The 17213-nt window shown below is 55.9% G+C and overlaps 1 protein-coding gene across 2 annotated transcripts in view; it reads left to right on the top strand.

Moving 5' to 3' along the window:
- Positions 1-15040, top strand: part of CACNA1S (calcium channel, voltage-dependent, L type, alpha 1S subunit) — a 49309-nt gene extending 34269 nt beyond the window's left edge. The window contains exons 29-44 of one of the 2 annotated variants that reach the window (XM_010288577.1): positions 1807-1863; positions 3851-3979; positions 4634-4699; positions 5192-5283; positions 5784-5943; positions 6450-6577; positions 7005-7101; positions 8483-8585; positions 9711-9812; positions 9932-10056; positions 11320-11448; positions 12170-12369; positions 13150-13214; positions 13693-13802; positions 14426-14530; positions 14780-15040. In XM_010288577.1, the coding sequence (XP_010286879.1) occupies positions 1807-1863; positions 3851-3979; positions 4634-4699; positions 5192-5283; positions 5784-5943; positions 6450-6577; positions 7005-7101; positions 8483-8585; positions 9711-9812; positions 9932-10056; positions 11320-11448; positions 12170-12369; positions 13150-13214; positions 13693-13802; positions 14426-14530; positions 14780-15040 (1929 nt within the window). Of the gene's footprint in view, positions 1-1806; positions 1864-3850; positions 3980-4633; positions 4700-5191; positions 5284-5783; positions 5944-6449; positions 6578-7004; positions 7102-8482; positions 8586-9710; positions 9813-9931; positions 10057-11319; positions 11449-12169; positions 12370-13149; positions 13215-13692; positions 13811-14421; positions 14531-14779 lie in introns of both variants that reach the window. The other variant, XM_010288576.1, reaches the window with a different exon arrangement.
- The last annotated feature ends 2173 nt before the right edge of the window (positions 15041-17213 follow it).

The following is a 17213-nucleotide window of genomic DNA, read 5'->3' as shown; positions in this document are numbered from 1 at the left end:
GGATTTCAAGAACGGTCCTATATGGCCTGAGCTTCCCTGGTCCTCTCCCCCAGGTCTGGGTGCTGGGGCACTAGCAGTGCTGGTCTCCCCTCCCCAAGCTCTTCAGGGGCATCCATCACAGGCAGTCCTGCTCTGGCAGGTCTCATGCCCCAGTGACCATCTATGTCCCCTCCTGGTAGCAGAGACCCTCATGGCAGCCCTACCATCCTCCATATGCTTTCTTCTCCATCCATCCCACATCTCTCCAAGAATTGACAAGCTTTTCCGAGCCATCCGGTGATGTGCAGGATTAGGCTTAAGCGGCAGGAGGGCAACCTCACCTCCCCTTCTGGTAAGTCTCCTTGCTGAGTGGTCAGTGCAAGGTGGGTCTGTTACCTCTCGTCCCCAGGAGCTGTTTGCAAACACCACACCCATCATAGATCATCTTGCCAGCACAGGCAGACCTTGGGGGCTACTGTGTTTTCAGGACGGTGACCTTCACAAAACAAGCCTGCACCACAGTGCAGGATGATACCTCGCAGCAGCTGAGCCATTCCTGGTGGCACCCAGGCATGCGAGACTAGTTTGCAAAGTCTGTCCTCTCCTCCTCTCTCTTTCCATTCTGCCTCTTTTCTCCTCCCTCATGTCTCTGTGTGTGGCTGTCAGGGTGAGGTGGTGGGGAAAGTTTTGCTGTCAGGAGCCCTCTGCTAGCCACCACAGCCAGATCCTTATGGCTGTTCAATCATTGAGTTCCCCCAGATCCTAGAGGGGTACTGAGGAGTGTGGGGCAAGAGGGAAGTGGGAATGGGGGCCCCTGTGGCAGTGCTACCCCAAGCTCTGCAGCACAGGGGGCTGGCAGCGTCCATGCTGCTGCTGCTATGTCACTCCTGCCACTGCCTGCCCTGGAAGCTCAGCCCCTTCAAAAGGGCCAACCCTCCCACTCTGCCAAAGACTCCTGCAATCACTGGCTGTGTGCCCAGGAACATCCTGGTCTGTGCAGGGGTCACTGGGGCTGGGCCACCCCACCGAGTGTCAGGTGTTGTTGTCTGTGCTGGGAAGGAGTCCCCTCGCCCCAGAGTATCCCAGGCTCTCTGCAGAGGAGTGTGTCTCCAGCTAGCTTTGAGGACCCTCAAGGGTTTATGTGCATGTGTGTGTGAGTGAGCGCTCCTCTGCGTGTGAATGCGTGTGCCCTGCGTGCCCCGATGTGCATGCAGACCAGCAGTTGCTGCCTCTCGGTTAGTGGATAAAGGGTGCCGGGCAGTGGTTTACCTCCTGCCAACACATGGGACTACCAGTCTTGGTGCTTGCTCCCAGGAAACCTCCACCAGTTTTGTCTTGGGTGTCCAAGCAGCTTAGAGCAGCCTGGCTTGCTGTGGAGGACCCATGGGTTGTCTTGAGCTGGTCAGTTTGCCTCCAGATCCCACCTGCCACAGCCCTGGGCCTGCCCTGGATGTGTCCATGGGAGGTAGTAAAATTACACAGTCCTGAGGTGTGGCACAGATTTCCTGGCCCATACACCCCTGCCCCAGACTTATATGTCACAGCAGGTGAGATGCAGCGGGGCACAGAAGTGGATAAGTCAGTCCCTCATGATCGGTGTGTTTCCCTGGCCATCCATCTGCTGCCTCTGCTCCTCAAAAGTCACATCACCTTGTCCGTGAGCCCAAGTGGTGGCGGGTCTCTGCTTGTCCTCCCCCTCCCCTTGTCCCCAATTTCCATCTTACTTTTTCTTCTGTGTCTGTGTCTTCTTCTTCTGCAACCACCCATCCCTCCCTCCCTCTCATTCCTGCCTCACTTCTCCTGTTGACTTTCTTGTTCTCTTGGCAGACTGTTCTTGCATCCAGTGGCGGATTGTACTGCCTTGGCGGAGGCTGTGATAGCATTGTAAATATCAGCTGCATGTGCTTGCGGTGTGCCCCTCTCTCCTTCGCTGCCCATGGCCATGCCAGCGTGCCCATGTCTGGTGTTTGCATGTGTCCTGCATGTCTTTAAGACACACCAGACCCAGCTGCTCTCTCTGGGATGTAGCTCTCCCCTTGCTGAGATGGACTTGGGGCGAGACACCCCACACACAGATACCCTTCCCACATGACATATGCTGGGCTGTTCCCCAGCCCTCCTGGTCCCATCTGCTGGCTCAGCCCTGCCATCCACCCCCAGCACTACGATATCTCACCTCAATGGAGCATCTAACAATGGTGTCCCTGGCTGCTGAGGGCAGGACAGTTGGCTTTGGTTCCTCTGACCATCACCATGTCTGTGTAGGGCCTGAAGGGATTTGCCTGCACGAATCCAACCTCTGACACTGTTAACTGGAAAAATGGTTAGAGGGGTGACTCTTGTGCTGTGCCTTCCCCCAGGGAGCTGGCTGTGTCCCATGGCTGTTGGCCTGATGTGCTGGGGGGCTGAGCAGGCCAAACCCTGTGCTGGTGGCTTAGACCACCATGGGGGTGCAGTGGGGTAGGAGTGCAGTGGGGTAGAGGTCCTCTGGGTTGGCCAATAGGAGCTCCCATAGGAGCTCTGAAAATGGGGAGGGGCTGGCTGCAGGGTCCCATGCATTGGAGCCTCTTCCCAGGGGTGCCAGGGCCCTGGTACTGGGAACTGTGGAGGGCAAGCTGACCTTCGCTGCGCACTACCCAGGCCCCGGTGGTGGGGGCATGGTGCACTGGAGCTGATGAGATGTTCCTGACCACCATGCTTGCTGGGCAGGTACTAGGCACTAGGAGCAAAAGGCAAAAGAAAGAGGGCTGGGGTGAGGAGATGGTGTTTTCCAGTGCAGCCCTGGGAACTAAGAAATGCTAGACTGGGGAAGATGGTGCTGCTGGGAGGGGTGTTTACAGCTGGGGTTTGTTGACCTGAAATAGCTGGGAGCTGGTGAGCTGGATGATGGGAGCGAGGGGAATCTGAGGGCAGCAGTAAAGCTCTGGGAGGCTGAGGGGGCAGTGGGAAAGGCATCCCAAGCGTTGATGGAGTCATGATGCACAGTGCCTGGTGGAGGCCAGGAGGGTCTGCTCATGGTTCCTGGTGGCAGGGGCTGAGCCTGTGCCGTGCTGGAGCAACCAAGGGAGCAGGTGACTGAGCCCCCAGCATCTCCAACTGCCCATGTCCCAAGTACTCCCAGACAAAACCTGGCCCTTTGAGCCCAGGAGCTGTGCTTGCTGGCTTGCCTCCTGCCTGTCCATTCTGCCCTGAACCCAGGAGTCCCCCACCCTGGAACATGGCTGTTTGCCCCTCCAAGGGGGGGCCCACAGCCACTCCAAGAGAGTAGGCATCACTGCAGGTAGGAGTGACACTGGGCAGAGGCCCCCCAGAGCCATCCTGCCTTCAGTCCCTTCTTTGGTTCATGGAAGCCCTGCTGGAACAGTCTCAAAACAATCTTTCTGTGCTTAAACAGCCATCATTAACCCTTCATGTGCCTGGTCCCTGGCTGACGGCTCACTTTACAAATAGGCCCTGAGGTGGGAGTGTCCCACATGGTGAGCCTGTCCTTGGGTGGCCCTGCCTGGCATGCAGTGGACAGCACAGCTCTCCAGCCTGTGTTACAGCATGCCTTTCTCCCTGCAGTGACCCATCCCCCTAGATAATGGGATTGCTCTCATACCCGTAACCAGAGGTCCCGAGCAGGCTGGAGGGCAGACGTGTGAGACAATGGGGCTGGAGAGATAAACTCATTGGGAAGACTGGAGGGAAAGTACCAGCAACATCCCCTTTGCAGTCTGGTCCTCCATGCAGGCAAGGGCTGTGGGGACCATGGCTGGTGCCTGGGGTGGTGGAGTCTTGTTACCCTTCATCCCCCAGGACCTAGACTACTCCTTGTCTGCCTGGAGGCATCAGCACCCACTGCCCTCCAAGTGTTGTGCTCTGCCTGCAGGACTCTGATGACAACTCCCGTGTCTCCATCACTTTCTTCCGACTGTTCCGGGTGATGCGGCTGGTGAAGCTGCTGAGCCGGGGGGAAGGTGTGAGGACCCTCCTGTGGACCTTCATCAAGTCCTTCCAGGTACGTGAGGAACAGTGCTCCTCTCCCAGATGAGCACGTGCCCTGAGCTGGCAGTAAGCTCTGATCCTTAGGCTAACTGGACGAGCAGTCTGTCCTCACCAGGTAGAGGCACCAAGCTCCAGTGCTGGCAGGCTTCTGGCCTCAGACTGGAGCAGAAGCTTGTGCTGTGTAGGAGAACATTGCCTGTATGGGTGGGAAGATGTGGAGGGTCCCCCTGGCTGACACCACCATGTGTCACAGCTGGGCTGAGCAAGCAGGCTGGGCCTGCCCAGGCCCGTGAACCCTGGTCCCAGCAAGCCTGGGCTCTGCACCAAGTGGGTAACTCAAGGGCATGCTGCAGCATCTCAGCATACAGACCCTGGGCCTGGCCAGCTCCCTCAGCCCTGGCCATCCCTGGGTTGTGCTCAGCCTTCATCCCAGCTGCAGAGACCTAGTGCTCCTTTGGGGCTTGGCATAAGCCTTCCATGCATGAGAACTGGAGAGTGGGTCTAGCAGGAGGGTGATTGGAGGAACAGGCAGAAAGTAAGCTGTGCTGTCCTCACATGGAGGCCTTGATGCTGACCTCACAAGGTGGCTCCAGACCCAACCTCCTGTCCCTGGGTTGCCTTGATGCTGGGCTGGTGTCTCACATGCGCTATGGTCCTTTTGCCACAGGCTCTGCCCTACGTAGCCCTGCTGATTGTGATGCTTTTTTTCATCTATGCTGTGATTGGGATGCAGGTGAGAGGCACAGGGGTGGGATTTGGTCTTGAACAGATGCCCTGAGCCTGATAGTATCTGGGGAGATGGGATGGAGAGGGACTAGGTCCTCTGCCAGGCACTCCCTCGGACTTTGCACACGACGGGACATTTTATCCTAGTCTCCAAGAACACTTACAGCCCCAGCAGCCTCCTCCCATCCCCAGGCTGCAGCTAGGGCAGCTGAGGCATGCAGCAAACAGCACTTTCAGAGTCAATGGCACAACCTAGACACACAGTCACCAGTGCTCATGCCTGGTTCATAAGACCTTGTCTCCTTGGCCCAGGTGAAGTGCAGCATAGACATTTTCAGCACAGGCAGGAATGTCCAAGGAGCTCATAAGCCACAGAGCACCCATACTCTCATCTCACCCAAAGCCAAGTAAACAAGAGGAAGAGGAGCTCAGGGACAGGGGTGCTTTGGGACCTGACCTTTGAGAAAGGGTGCTGGGGACCTGACAATGTGATTTACAGATGTTTGGGAAGATTGCCATGGTGGATGGGACCCAGATCAACCGAAACAACAACTTCCAAACCTTTCCACAAGCTGTGCTGCTGCTTTTCAGGTCAGTCTTGTCTTGGTGAGCAAGCAGCTCTGGAAGGGAGCTGGGCTCAGAGTCGATGTGGGACCCCCACCAGCTTGGAGTGAGGAAGACCAGCATTTCTATAGTTGATTTCTTTTTTGCCCTACAGAAAAATCTCTTGTGGCAGTAGAAGTATTTCAGGAGTGGCTGTTGGTTTGCCTGGTGTGGCTCAGCTGCAAGAGAGGGGCACTTTGGGGTTTCTATTCTGAATGTTTCCTTCCCAGACTGGATTTTAATTAGTGAATTGTGAGGAAAGACAAGGGAAAGCAAGAACTCAACCCAAAGCTTTCCTTGACTCCAGACACTTCACTTTGAAGCTTTCAGTAGCAGACTTCCCACAGCAGCACAGCAAGCCCAGGATCCTGACCGCTCCTTTCATAGTGGCTCCCCATTCGCTGTGCACTGGGCTGGCCACTGCCCTCCCTCCACTCCCAGCTCATGTCCAGGACAGGCAGGGACCAGTAGGCATCCCCTGTCCCCAGGTGTGCGACCGGCGAGGCCTGGCAGGAGATCCTGCTGGACTGCAGCTACGGCAAGCTGTGCGACCCTGAGTCAGACTTTGACGAAGGCGAGGAGTACACCTGCGGCACGGGCTTCGCCTACTTCTATTTCATCAGCTTCTACATGCTCTGCGCGTTCCTGGTATGCTGGGTCCCACAGGGCTCCCATCGGCACCCCCATCCTGGCCCTGGGCAGCCCCTGGTGTTGTGTTAGCCTTGCATCTCATGGGGTTGAGCCCACAATATCGTCTTCCTAGGGGCATCATCTTGCAGTCCATCTACCCAGCCATGCTGTAAACCTGACACTGCACTCCTGTGGGCCCCAGCTTTACCACAGCCCCCATGTGCTGCCATCCAGATGTGTCTGTGTTGTCTCTTGCAAGGGTGGAGAGAGCAGCCTTGTGCCTGCTGCAGCCTTTCACGTGGGAGGCCTGTCCCTGCATGGGGTGATCCGAAGCATCCCCTGGCTCCAGGGGAACCCAAGCCCCTTCTCCTCCCAAACACATCTGCCTCCATTTTCCCATGGCCCTGGCTGGGGCCCGTGGGCAGTGCTGCCCTGCTCTGTGCTGCCAGCTGTGAAGGCTGTCACTGTCCTGCCCGGGGACCTGCCCTAACTTGCATCCTTCACACCTGCTCCTCTACCCTCAGATCATTAACCTCTTTGTGGCCGTCATCATGGACAACTTTGACTACCTCACACGTGACTGGTCCATCCTTGGGCCCCATCACCTGGATGAGTTCAAACGGATCTGGGCTGAGTACGACCCTGAGGCCAAGTGAGTAGCAAGGAGTGAGTGGTCCATGGAGAGCCTGGGGTGGTCTGCCCTGAGACATGTAGCAGTGTGAGCTGTGGCACTGTCTAAGAGTTAGACTCCAGCATCTCAGAGGTGGATGTGGACTTGCCAGTGTATTCCAGGGCTGATACAAGCCATCAGGATGTTTGGGGACACAAGACTTCCAGTCCCCTCTTCATCCAGCCCTGATGATGCTGTCAACTCTTCCCATGCCACTGCTCACCTTTATCTGCTGTCTGGCACCGTGGGGAACAGCTGTTTTTCCCAAGAGGAGCATAGGGAAGTGTAGGGATTTGCCCACCGAAAGAGCACGGGGCAGGCCACAAGGATGAACCCACCCAGCCCCTGCCTGAACCACTGTCCCTTGTGTCTTCCTCCACACTGCTGATGTAGTTTGTTGCCTTCACAGGGGCAGAATCAAACACTTGGACGTAGTGACTCTTCTGAGACGTATCCAACCTCCCCTGGGCTTTGGGAAGTTCTGCCCACACCGTGTAGCTTGTAAGGTAAGAGCCAAGGGGGTGGCAGGGTGTGTGGGCACAGGAGCACCTTCCTCAAGCATCCTCTTCCCTCTGCATCCTCCCCAGGGAGGCTGAGGTTGACAATCCAGCCAGCTTCCCAGTGTCATGGTTTATATGCATGCTCTGACCTCTTGTGTTTAATGGAGGGGAGTATTCTGGGGGCAAGGGGAGATGCTGTTAACCTGCATGGAACTGATGTGTTTCAGGCTCCTGAAGATAAGGACTTGCCTGTGCTAACCCCCACACAGAGGGGAATGGCACTGGAGGGCTGGTCTCTGCCTGACCTGGAGCCCTCAGCGCAGAGGGACTCTCAAGCCCCACATCTGCATCTGGTGCAGGAAGGCAATGCTGCGCCTGAGTACCTGGCCACATCAGCTGGGCTATAGAAGTTTGTTTCCAAGGGCTGATAGCACTGAGGGAGCTGGAAACACCCACTCTGTAGGCATGAGTACACTTTTCTTGGCTTAGCTCACTCTGCACAAATACAGGGCCTGTGTGAGGCTCACATGTAAACCACTCAGGCACTGGTGTAAACAAATTCATTAGGAAGTTTGATCCTCAGGTCCCTCACAGAAGCCTGGGGCACTTTTTGGAGGGTGAACCACAATGCAGAATGACTTCTGTCTCCCTGAGAGCAATGCTGTGTCTCTTGCTGGCTGGTTGTTTAGTCTGGAGAAAAGGAGGCTCAGGGGAGACCTAATTGGTCTCTACAAGTACCTGAAAGGAGGTTGTAGTGAGGTGGGTGTCTGTCTCTTTTTCCAAATGGCAAGTGATAACATGAGAGGAAATGGCCTCAAGTTGTGCCAGGGGAGGTTTAAATTGGATATTAGAAAATATTTCTTCACTGGAAGTGTTATCAAGCATTGGAACAGGCTGCCCAGGGAAGTGGTTGAATCACAATCCCTGGAGGTATTTAAAAGACATGTAGGTGTGGCACTTAGGGAGATGGTTTAGTGGTGGACTTGGCAGTGTTAGGTTTATGGTTGGACTCGATCTTAAAGGTCTTCTCCAACCTAAATGATTCTATGATTCTATGATTGTCTCCCATGGCACCAGTGCCCCATGTGTTGGGTTATTTCCATGGATCTGATCTGGCTCTCCCTGCAGCTCAGTCTGCTTTAGCTGGCTGGCTAGGATAAACGATGTTGCCCCTGGCTCATGTGCTGCCAAGTGGTGGTGCAGAGCCCCGTGGGCCTGGGCAGAGCGGGTGGAGCTGGGAGGGCTCCTTGGCCGGCAGCTCAGTGCCCCAAGCAGAGCCTCTCTGCGGCCAGCGTGTCTGCCCTCGGGCCGGGACAGGCCGTGTGTTTGTGGGGAGCTGCCAGCCTCCTCTACCACCTAGGGTCACAGTTTTTGGTTTGTTGTGCAGCGTCTAGTGTGTATGAACATGCCCCTGAACAGCGATGGCACCGTCACCTTCAATGCAACCCTCTTTGCACTGGTGAGGACAGCCCTCAAGATCAAGACAGAAGGTAAGTGATGCTTTTGTCTGCCTCCACGACCTGATGGGGGGACCCTCTCCTTGTGCTGTAGGGTGCTGGTTACACACTGTTCCCCCACTCTGCCCAGGGACCTCAGGGCACTTGCCTATGGGGCTAGATCCTCTGGTGCAACCCTTGGCTTCATGCTATTAATCACCTCATTGGACCAGAGACCATGGTCACATGCATGGGGCTGCTCAGGCCAAGCCTGGAGGACATTATTAGTTGCAGGCACGTGTGTTGCAGCCCTGAAGAGTGAACCAATGCCACCCCAGTTGTGGAACTTCACCCTGAACAGCTCAGGAGGGATTCTGACCCAGTTGCTATCCCTGCCACAATGCACAGCCACTGGCCTCCCTTCTCACACTGTTCAGTGTCATCTGATCTCCCCCTGCTCCCAGCATAGCACCACCTGCTTCAGTTTTGTGTTTTCCCATGTATTTATAATCTCAGATTGAAATGGAAGGGGATGGATCCTCTTTGAATTTAGCTGTGTTGGGGAGGAATTGCTTTCATCTCCTTCCTCACCAGCAACATGGTTTGCAAAGCCCTGCTTTGGGAAGATGCCACACTAACTTGTTTCCATACCTGTGGGTTAGGCAATATCACACAAGCAGCTCCATGGCTGAGCTCTGGGGCAGCCAGCTCTGGCAGGAGGTGAGACTGAGTAGTGGTGGGCCACTGGGGCTGGCATCTTCCAGCAGCATGGCACAGGTGCCTTCCTTCCAACTGGGGTGAGGAACGTGGTCTTGAGCACAGTGCAGGCAGCCCTGGGAGGAGCACAGGAGATCTCAGAGCACACATGGGGACAGACTGGGATTGCAGGTGAACAGGAATGGCAAAGCCTGGGAGAGCACCAAAGGGGAGGTCGAAATCTGTTGTTAAGCAGAACAGACAGTGGCACTAATGCTCCACCCATTTGCTTACTCCATAGTTAAAGTATTTTTGCTAAAATCAAAGCCTCATTCTTACAAAGCTCATTTTTGTGGGTGAGGAGGCTTCAGAGGACCTGTCACACCCTAGAGGAGTCTGGCCAGGTTTTCATATGCTTTGTCTTCACTCATGTTCACATTCTCCCAGGAATGAACCACTCTGTCCTGCTCGCTTTTCTTGCAGGTAACTTTGAGCAGGCTAATGAAGAGCTTAGAGCCATTATAAAAAAAATCTGGAAGCGAACAAGTATGAAGCTTTTGGACCAGGTCATCCCACCTATTGGAGGTATGTCACCTGGTGGTACTTCCCAGAGAGGCAAGGACCCCTGGTTGGGGTCTCAGCTGCTCCAGCAACTTGGGGCCTTGTGATGTGCAGTATCACCAGATTGCTTTCATCTCCTCCAGATGACGAGGTGACAGTGGGCAAATTCTATGCTACTTTCCTCATCCAAGAGCATTTCAGGAAGTTCATGAAGCGCCAGGAGGAGTATTACGGGTACCGGCCCAAGAAGAACCCTGTTGAGATCCAGGTTGGTAGCATGTGGGTGGTGTTGGAAGGCTGACCCTTCCTGGGGACAGGCAGGCTGTGGTGGGGAGCTCTGCAGATCAGGGAAGAGGCTTCTCCCAGGTCAGGAAAGGCCAGGGTGACTTAGATAGACAGAGCTGCAATGACACATAGGGACATCTGTGCCTCAGGCTCTGGAAATGAGGTGGCCCCAAGGGAACCATCACTGAACTGACTGTGAGCACTCCACCACTGAGGGTGACCCTAGTCTCCAGGGTGCAGGTGACTCCAAAAACAAAGGAGATTTTTAACTTTCTGCCCCGCTGATGTCAGCCGCAGAGAGGGCTTAGCAGGGTCTGATGCCTCACCAAGCAGTTTTCAGACCTGGAAACCCCCACCACAGACCAATGTCTGGGCCAAATGCTGCTCATCCAGGCCATTATCCACCTATTCTGCTCCATTTTCAGGTCCTTTTCCCTTTCCTTACCTTAGCAGTGTTGCAGATAGTTCTGTGTGCCTGGTGCTCCTTGTATCATCTCTCATTGCCTAATGCAACATCAGGTGGAAAGGGGTAGATGTGGCTGGACCAGTGCAGCCAGAGAAGCCTGCACAGCAGCTAAGTAGGATGCTGTCATAGTGGGATGGGAGAGGATTTATGTGCCTGGACAGAGCAGCTGGGATGTCCCCAGCTTCTCCTGACCTAGTAGGAAGGAAATAACTTGTAGAGATAAAAAGACCAGGCCCCAAAGGTGCAAGGCAAGGAAGAGATCCAGGCCCCAGATCAGGTATCCCCAGATCAGGGACAAAGGCACAGCTACCCCTTGGCCATCACCAGCCCAACCTATCATCAGGCTGTCCTTAGCATACCCCTTTGTGGGACAGCATTAGCCCAGAAGCTGTTTCACCAAGCATAGAGCCAGCCAGTTGCAGGGCAACCTGGCTTACCAGGTGAGCGTGCTTCATCCTCAAGTTGCTCCAGGGGAGGTTTAGATTGAACATTAGGAAAAATTCCTTTACTGAAAGAGTGGTCAAGCATTGAAACAGGCTGACCAAGACTGCCCACCCTGCATCAGTGGAGGTATTCAAAAACCATGCAAATGTGGCACTTCAGGACATGGTTTAGTGGGCATGGTGGTGTTGGGTTGGTGGTTGGACTTGATGATCTTAGAGGTCTTTTCCGAACTTAATGATTCTATGATTCTATGATCATGTTTCCCTTTCCAAAGCCCAAAGTGAGAGGGGTGGTGGGGCCAGGCCACAACCAGGCATGCCTTCTTGTCCCCACCAGGCTGGGCTGAGGAGCATAGAAGAAGAAGCTGCTCCTGAAATCCATCGGGCCATTTCTGGGGACCTGACTGCTGAGGAGGAGCTGGAAAGAGCAATGGTGGAGGCTGCCATGGAGGAAGGGATATACAGAGTGAGTGTAGCCCTCAGGGCACCCCAGGTGGTGGTGGTCCCACCCAGCCACCATTTTGATGTGGTGGTGGTGGGTCAGCATGGCTACCAGCAGCTGGAGGACAGTCTGCAGAGGTGAGCATGACCATGAAAGATGGGTTGGACCACAAGGATGGATCAGCACTTCTTTCCCAGAGTATCAGGACATCCTGAGTGAGTCATCCTGGGCAACCTGGACTCTGCCTCAGTTTCCCCTCTGTAAAAGGACCCTGCTCATATGCCTGGAAGGGGTGTGATGAATGTTTATCCACAGGTTTGGAGGGCCCCAGTCACACCTTCTGCCAGGCAAAGTCAGGACTGCTCAGGTGTCATCATCACCAGAGCAGGAACAGATTCACTTCCCACTTACCACTCTTTGAGGCAGCCTGGGCAGCTGTGGTGTTGCAGGGTTGCACCTCCTGCTGTGTGAAGAGGTGCCACTGGCTTAGGCTGTCACAAAGAGGTGGCAGGATTTGTCATGCACGGGGCTGGCTTTCATCCCAGTGCTGCTGTGTGACCATCACCCCCCAGTGCCTCAGTTTCCCCACTTGGGCAGTGAGGCTTTTGAAACCATGCAGTCTGCAAGGCCCAAGCAGAAAGACTGCTGTTCCCACAGGCACCCCCACATTTCTCCTCCCATGGGAATGGCCACAGAGCAGCCCAGAGCTCCAGGCCTCCCCTGATGCCCTCCCTGTTGGTTGCAGAGGACGGGTGGCTTGTTTGGCCAGATCGACAGCTTCCTGGAGCCCAGCAGCCCCCTGCAGCCCCACGTGGCCAGCCAGAGGCCCCTGCAGTTCATGGAGGTGGGCAGTGAGGACCTCGATTCCCCCGTCTTCCTCGATGACTTCCCCCAGGAAGGCAACACCAACATCAACAATGCCAACAGCAACGACTGGCTGGAGGGGTAAGCGCTGGTGAGCCTCGCGTGGGCAAGCGAGGAGGGGCAGAACTGGGCCATGCTCAGTGGCTCCCAGCAGGGCTTGTGGCTGGCTGCATGTCGGTCTTGCCCAGGGCCTCTTCGTGGATGGCTAAGGTCTGGAGAAGTGGCTGAGTTGCAGCAGCGAGGTCCCTGCAGACTCAGGGAGGAATCGAGCTCTAGCTGTGAAATTGGGTCCGTGGACACGGGACCTTTGTGCAGAAATTCAACCCTTGGGGTGTGAGCCAGGGCTCAGACAAGGGGCAGGGAGGGCAGACATCCCTTGCTGGTGCCCGGATCCCAGCCTGGCACTCCCAGAGATGTCCCCAGAACATGCAGAGTAGCTCCAGGGCTGGTGTGTGGCTCCGCATGTCAGTGTGCATGACTCCCTACACTCCCCTCTTGTCCTTCCCATCATTCCTTCGCCTCGATGCCATGAGGATCAAGGTGGACAGCAGGACTCCAGAGATTGCAGGAACAACCCTTCCCCCTTCCATGCCAATCTCTGAGTGCCAAGGCCCAGGTAGGGGCCACCAGCACCTGCCTGGGCACAGGTGAAAGGGACAAGGGTGACAAATGTAAGAGGGTGTTTTTGATCCTACATCTTGGGGTCTCCACCCTGTTCATCCACCCCAAGTGCCCCTCCTGGTCTGTCCCTCCAGCTGCATTCCCCGGGCTGGAGAAGGTGGGGAGGGCTGCACCCCTGGGTGGAGCTGGTCTCGGCACGTGGTCCCTGCTCAGGCTGACCCATCTGCCTGCCCTTGCCAGGATGGAGTACGAGGACGAGGTGCTGAGGAAGTCGGTGCCAGTATCACCCAGGCATCCAGCACGGGGTGAGTCTCAGCATCGTTCCTCTGCTGGGTGATCTGGACCAGCCCAAGGGCCAAAGTAGGGGGAAGGGGCTGATGTTGGCAGGCAGGAGGAGGAGATGAAGACCTCAACAACTTGGAGGTTAGCTGAGAGACCTGAGCACAGCTGGACCTGTCTTGTGAGCTCCAGGAGACCCTCCTCCCACCTTCCCACCCTCTGGGGTGATGGAGCATGGAGCCAGTGCCTTGGGCTGGGGGAGGACTGGACACCCCTGGGCAGCAGGGCCACAAGACCATGTTCATTTCCACAAGCAGGAACTTCTCCCTCCCAGCTGTGGGTGAGGAGCCAGCACAGGGCAGTGGGCAGGGCTGGGACTTCACTTGGTCCTGAACTCCTAAACCCTTTGGTTCTCCCAGTCTAGTTAACCCATTCCCAGCTTTGGGTGGCAGTGGTTTCCTTGCTTTTGTGCCCATCTGATGTCCCCACCTTTCCCTCTCCCAGAGCCCAACCACGCCTTACCCATGGAGAGGCTGCAACGGAAGCTGAGCAGGAGGCGAGGAGCCACCTCTGGGGGTCACCCATCATCAGGGCTGCACCTTCTCCCCCAGGAGGTAAAGGGGTCAATGTATGTCCAGAGGCAGCAATGCAGGGGACATGGGTGAACCTCTCTCCCTTCCTGGGAAAGGCTATCACAGCCATGCTGGGGAAGAGCCAGTCTCTAGGTCTCCCCACCATGAAGCCAGCTTTGGTGGAGTTTTCCTTTCTGATCAGCTTGGGGAAGGAGCCAGGCCCCCACCCCACTGCTGCAGCAGGCATGGAGTGCTCATCCAAGCTGGGACAGCTCGAAGCAGCATTTCTCTGGCTCCCCAGGTGCCTCCACAGCCAGGGTAGAAAAAAAGGGATGCAACAGGTTTGCTCCCACACTCACCTCTCTGCCCTTGGCTGGCCACATTGCCTCATTGTCTGGCAAGTTCCAGGGCGGGAGATAAGGGCTGGTTCCCAGCTCTCCCTGCCCACACGGCTCTGCTGGTCCCATTGTGGGTGGTGCCCTGGACTCAGGAGGTCCAGCAGGATGGGAGTGCATGTCCAGGCTGGGGACAGTACCTGCAGTACTTGATGTGGGATGTCCCCCTTGAGATGCTAATCTCTGCATTAACATGGGAGAAATCTTCCATGGTCATTGCCCAAGCTCGGTCTACAGCTCTTTGCTCCTCTTGCCCAGCTGACCAGAGAGGATGGCACTATGATGGGAATGGCATCCAGCTCAGGGTACCAGCAGGGTAAAAGTGATGATCCAAGCACATCCTCCACCCCAGCCATCATCTTCCTCATTCAGGAGGTAAGGCAGGGGCACAGCCTGATAGAGGGAAAGTCAGGACTGCCAGGGAGTGAAAGGGGCTGGCAGGGGTGCCATGTTCATGCCAAGTTGGGAGGTTGGAGGGCAAAGCTTAGCTACAAAGGTGAGCAGCAGGTATGTGCCAGCACAGAGGGCAGCAAGGGAAAAGAAGGTGAGGGTGGGCTGCCTACAGCCAGGGACACTTCTACAGACTGAGCACACATTGGGCTGTGACTCCATCCTCTGCTGCAGGCTCTGATCTCTGGGGGCCTTGCGGCTCTGGCCTGTGACCCATCCTTCGTAGCAGTGACCAGGGATGAGATGGCAGCCAGCAGCCAGCTGGAGCTGGATGAAGTGGAGAAAGCAGCTGTGGAGCTACTAAAGGGAAGAGAAACACTGCAGGGCACAAAAACTGGCCCTGCCCCACAGGACACCTTGGCCGCATCACCAGCCAGCTCCCCAGCGCTCAGTGCAGCTCCCTCCCAAAAGACCATCGCTGCCACTCGCCTGTAAGCCACCTGCGCATGCAGCCCAGTGGGCACGGTCCCTTCAGGAGCTTGCAGGGGGTTACTGGAGCAATGCCGCACTGCTCTCCTTGTCTGCCTGGGGTCCTGGTGGGCTCTGTCCAGCTGCAGGAGGATTTTGGGCCAGGACTCCAGGATGCTGGTGCAAGACAGTACAATGCTGTGCCAGCACGATCTTGCAAGAGCTAGACAGGTCATTAAAGTGTTCCTGTTGTGTGACTCCATGGATGCCCCTGTTCCCTCCTTCCTCTGCCACCCTGCCTGCACAGCCTGTGCCCACGCCTGCTTACTGCCTAGCCCAGCTGGGGGAGGGGGCTGCAAAAGCGAGACCACGTTTAACCAGAACTGGCAGTGATTCATGTGGCAGCCTCCAGTCCCCATGCTGAGGGAGGTCTGTCCCTGCTCCCAGGTGCTCATGCCTCAACGAACCATTCTGAGGGTGCCAAGCTCTGGGGATCTTCTGGTACCCCAGCAGCTGGACCCAGCATCCTTACATCTCTGCTGGAGCCTGTCTCCTGTTTGCATCCAATCCCATCCTGTGGGGAGGAGGACAAGTGGCTTGGGCAGATCTACCTTGGGCTGGGGCAGCAGGCAGGCTCAGGCTTTGCGCCAGAGTGAGGCTTGGGGGGCTTCTTGGCTCACTCTCCCAGCTGGCTAAGAAACTGGGGATGGGGCAGAGGCATGACAGCATGTCCATATCAGTGCAGCAGCCCTGGGTCTAACCAAGAGGAGAGTTGGCCACTGCGGTGTGATTTCTCTCACTTCAGGAATCTTGAAACACTGCGCTCAGGCTCAGGCACCCACCACTCAGCCTGGGTCACAGGAGGGTCTCATCCAGCCCACAGACATCCCCGCTGCTCTGCAGGGGACAGGCTAGAGATGCCACAGCCAGGAGAGAGTGGGGAGAACAGCACTTGCTGCATGCCCGTGCCAGTGCTGCCCAGCGCTGCCTGTGCATGATCCATCTCTGCCTGGTATCAAGTAGCAGCTGAGGTTATTCCTCTCCAGGAATGGGTCTGCCCAGGGATTTTGCTTTACAGACCTCAGTGCCCCAGGCTGGGTCTGGATGCTGAGCACTGATGGGCAGCCCCATCTCCCCAGGCTATCTCTTCACCGAGGTCTTGCTCTGGAGGGACCCCAGCCCAGCAGAACTGGGCAACACAGGGCTCTTCCTTGCCTAATATATATTAAAATGCAGCAAACGGATGGGTCCCAGGGGAGCTGCTGAATCAATAGAGCTTGCCTGCTCTCCAGCAGGGCATTTATTTGTTAACTTAATAAAAGGGAAATGGCTGTTGCTGAGCTCCAGCTGCAGCCTCAGCACCAGAGAGCCCATATTGCACACAGGACATGGCAGCACAGACAGCTTTCCCCCAAGGGGATGGCAGGCAATCAGCAGGGATGGCGTAGGGGCAGCCACTGCATCCCTTGCTCTTGCTTCACTGCCCTGAGGCAGGACTTGCATCCTTTTAGACAGACGCACACACTCACAAACACATCCACCCACTCCTGAGGAAGGGACATGGGGTGGTTGCCAATGAGGCTCTGACACATGCTCTGCCAGTGGATGTCAAAGACGTGCTTCATTAGTTACAAGGTGAGTGGTGATGGTTTCCTGGTCACTTTAGTGAGGTGTGGGACTGTGTGTGTGTGGTGGGCTGACCTTGGCTAGATGTCATGTGCCCACCAAACCAGCTCTATCACTCCCCTCCTCAGCTGGGCAGGGGAGAGAAAATATAATGAGAAGCTTATGGGTCGGGATAAGGACAGGGAGATCACTTACCAATTACTGTCAGGGGAAAACAGACTCAGCTTGGGGGAATTGGTGATCTCGAAGGTCCTTTCCAACCTTAATGATTCTGTGATTCTGTGAATTGATTTAGTTTATTGCCAGCCAGAATCAGAGTAGGATAATGAGAATTAAACCAAAGTCTTAAAACACCTTCCCCCTACCCCTCCATTCTTCCCAGGCTCAACTTCACTCCCAATTTCTCTACCACCTCCCTCCGAGCAGCGCAGTGGGATGGGGAATGGGGGTTGCAGTCAGCTCGTCACACATTAGCCCTCAGGGAGAGGACTTACACTCTTCCCCTGCTCCAGCGTGCGGTGCCACCCACGGGAGACAGTCCTTCACTAACTTCTCCAACATGAGTCCTTCCCAC

The sequence above is a fragment of the Phaethon lepturus genome, unplaced genomic scaffold, assembly GCF_000687285.1.
Source record: "Phaethon lepturus isolate BGI_N335 unplaced genomic scaffold, ASM68728v1 scaffold11306, whole genome shotgun sequence".
NCBI lineage: Eukaryota > Metazoa > Chordata > Aves > Phaethontiformes > Phaethontidae > Phaethon > Phaethon lepturus.
This window is presented reverse-complemented; position numbering and strand designations above follow the sequence as displayed.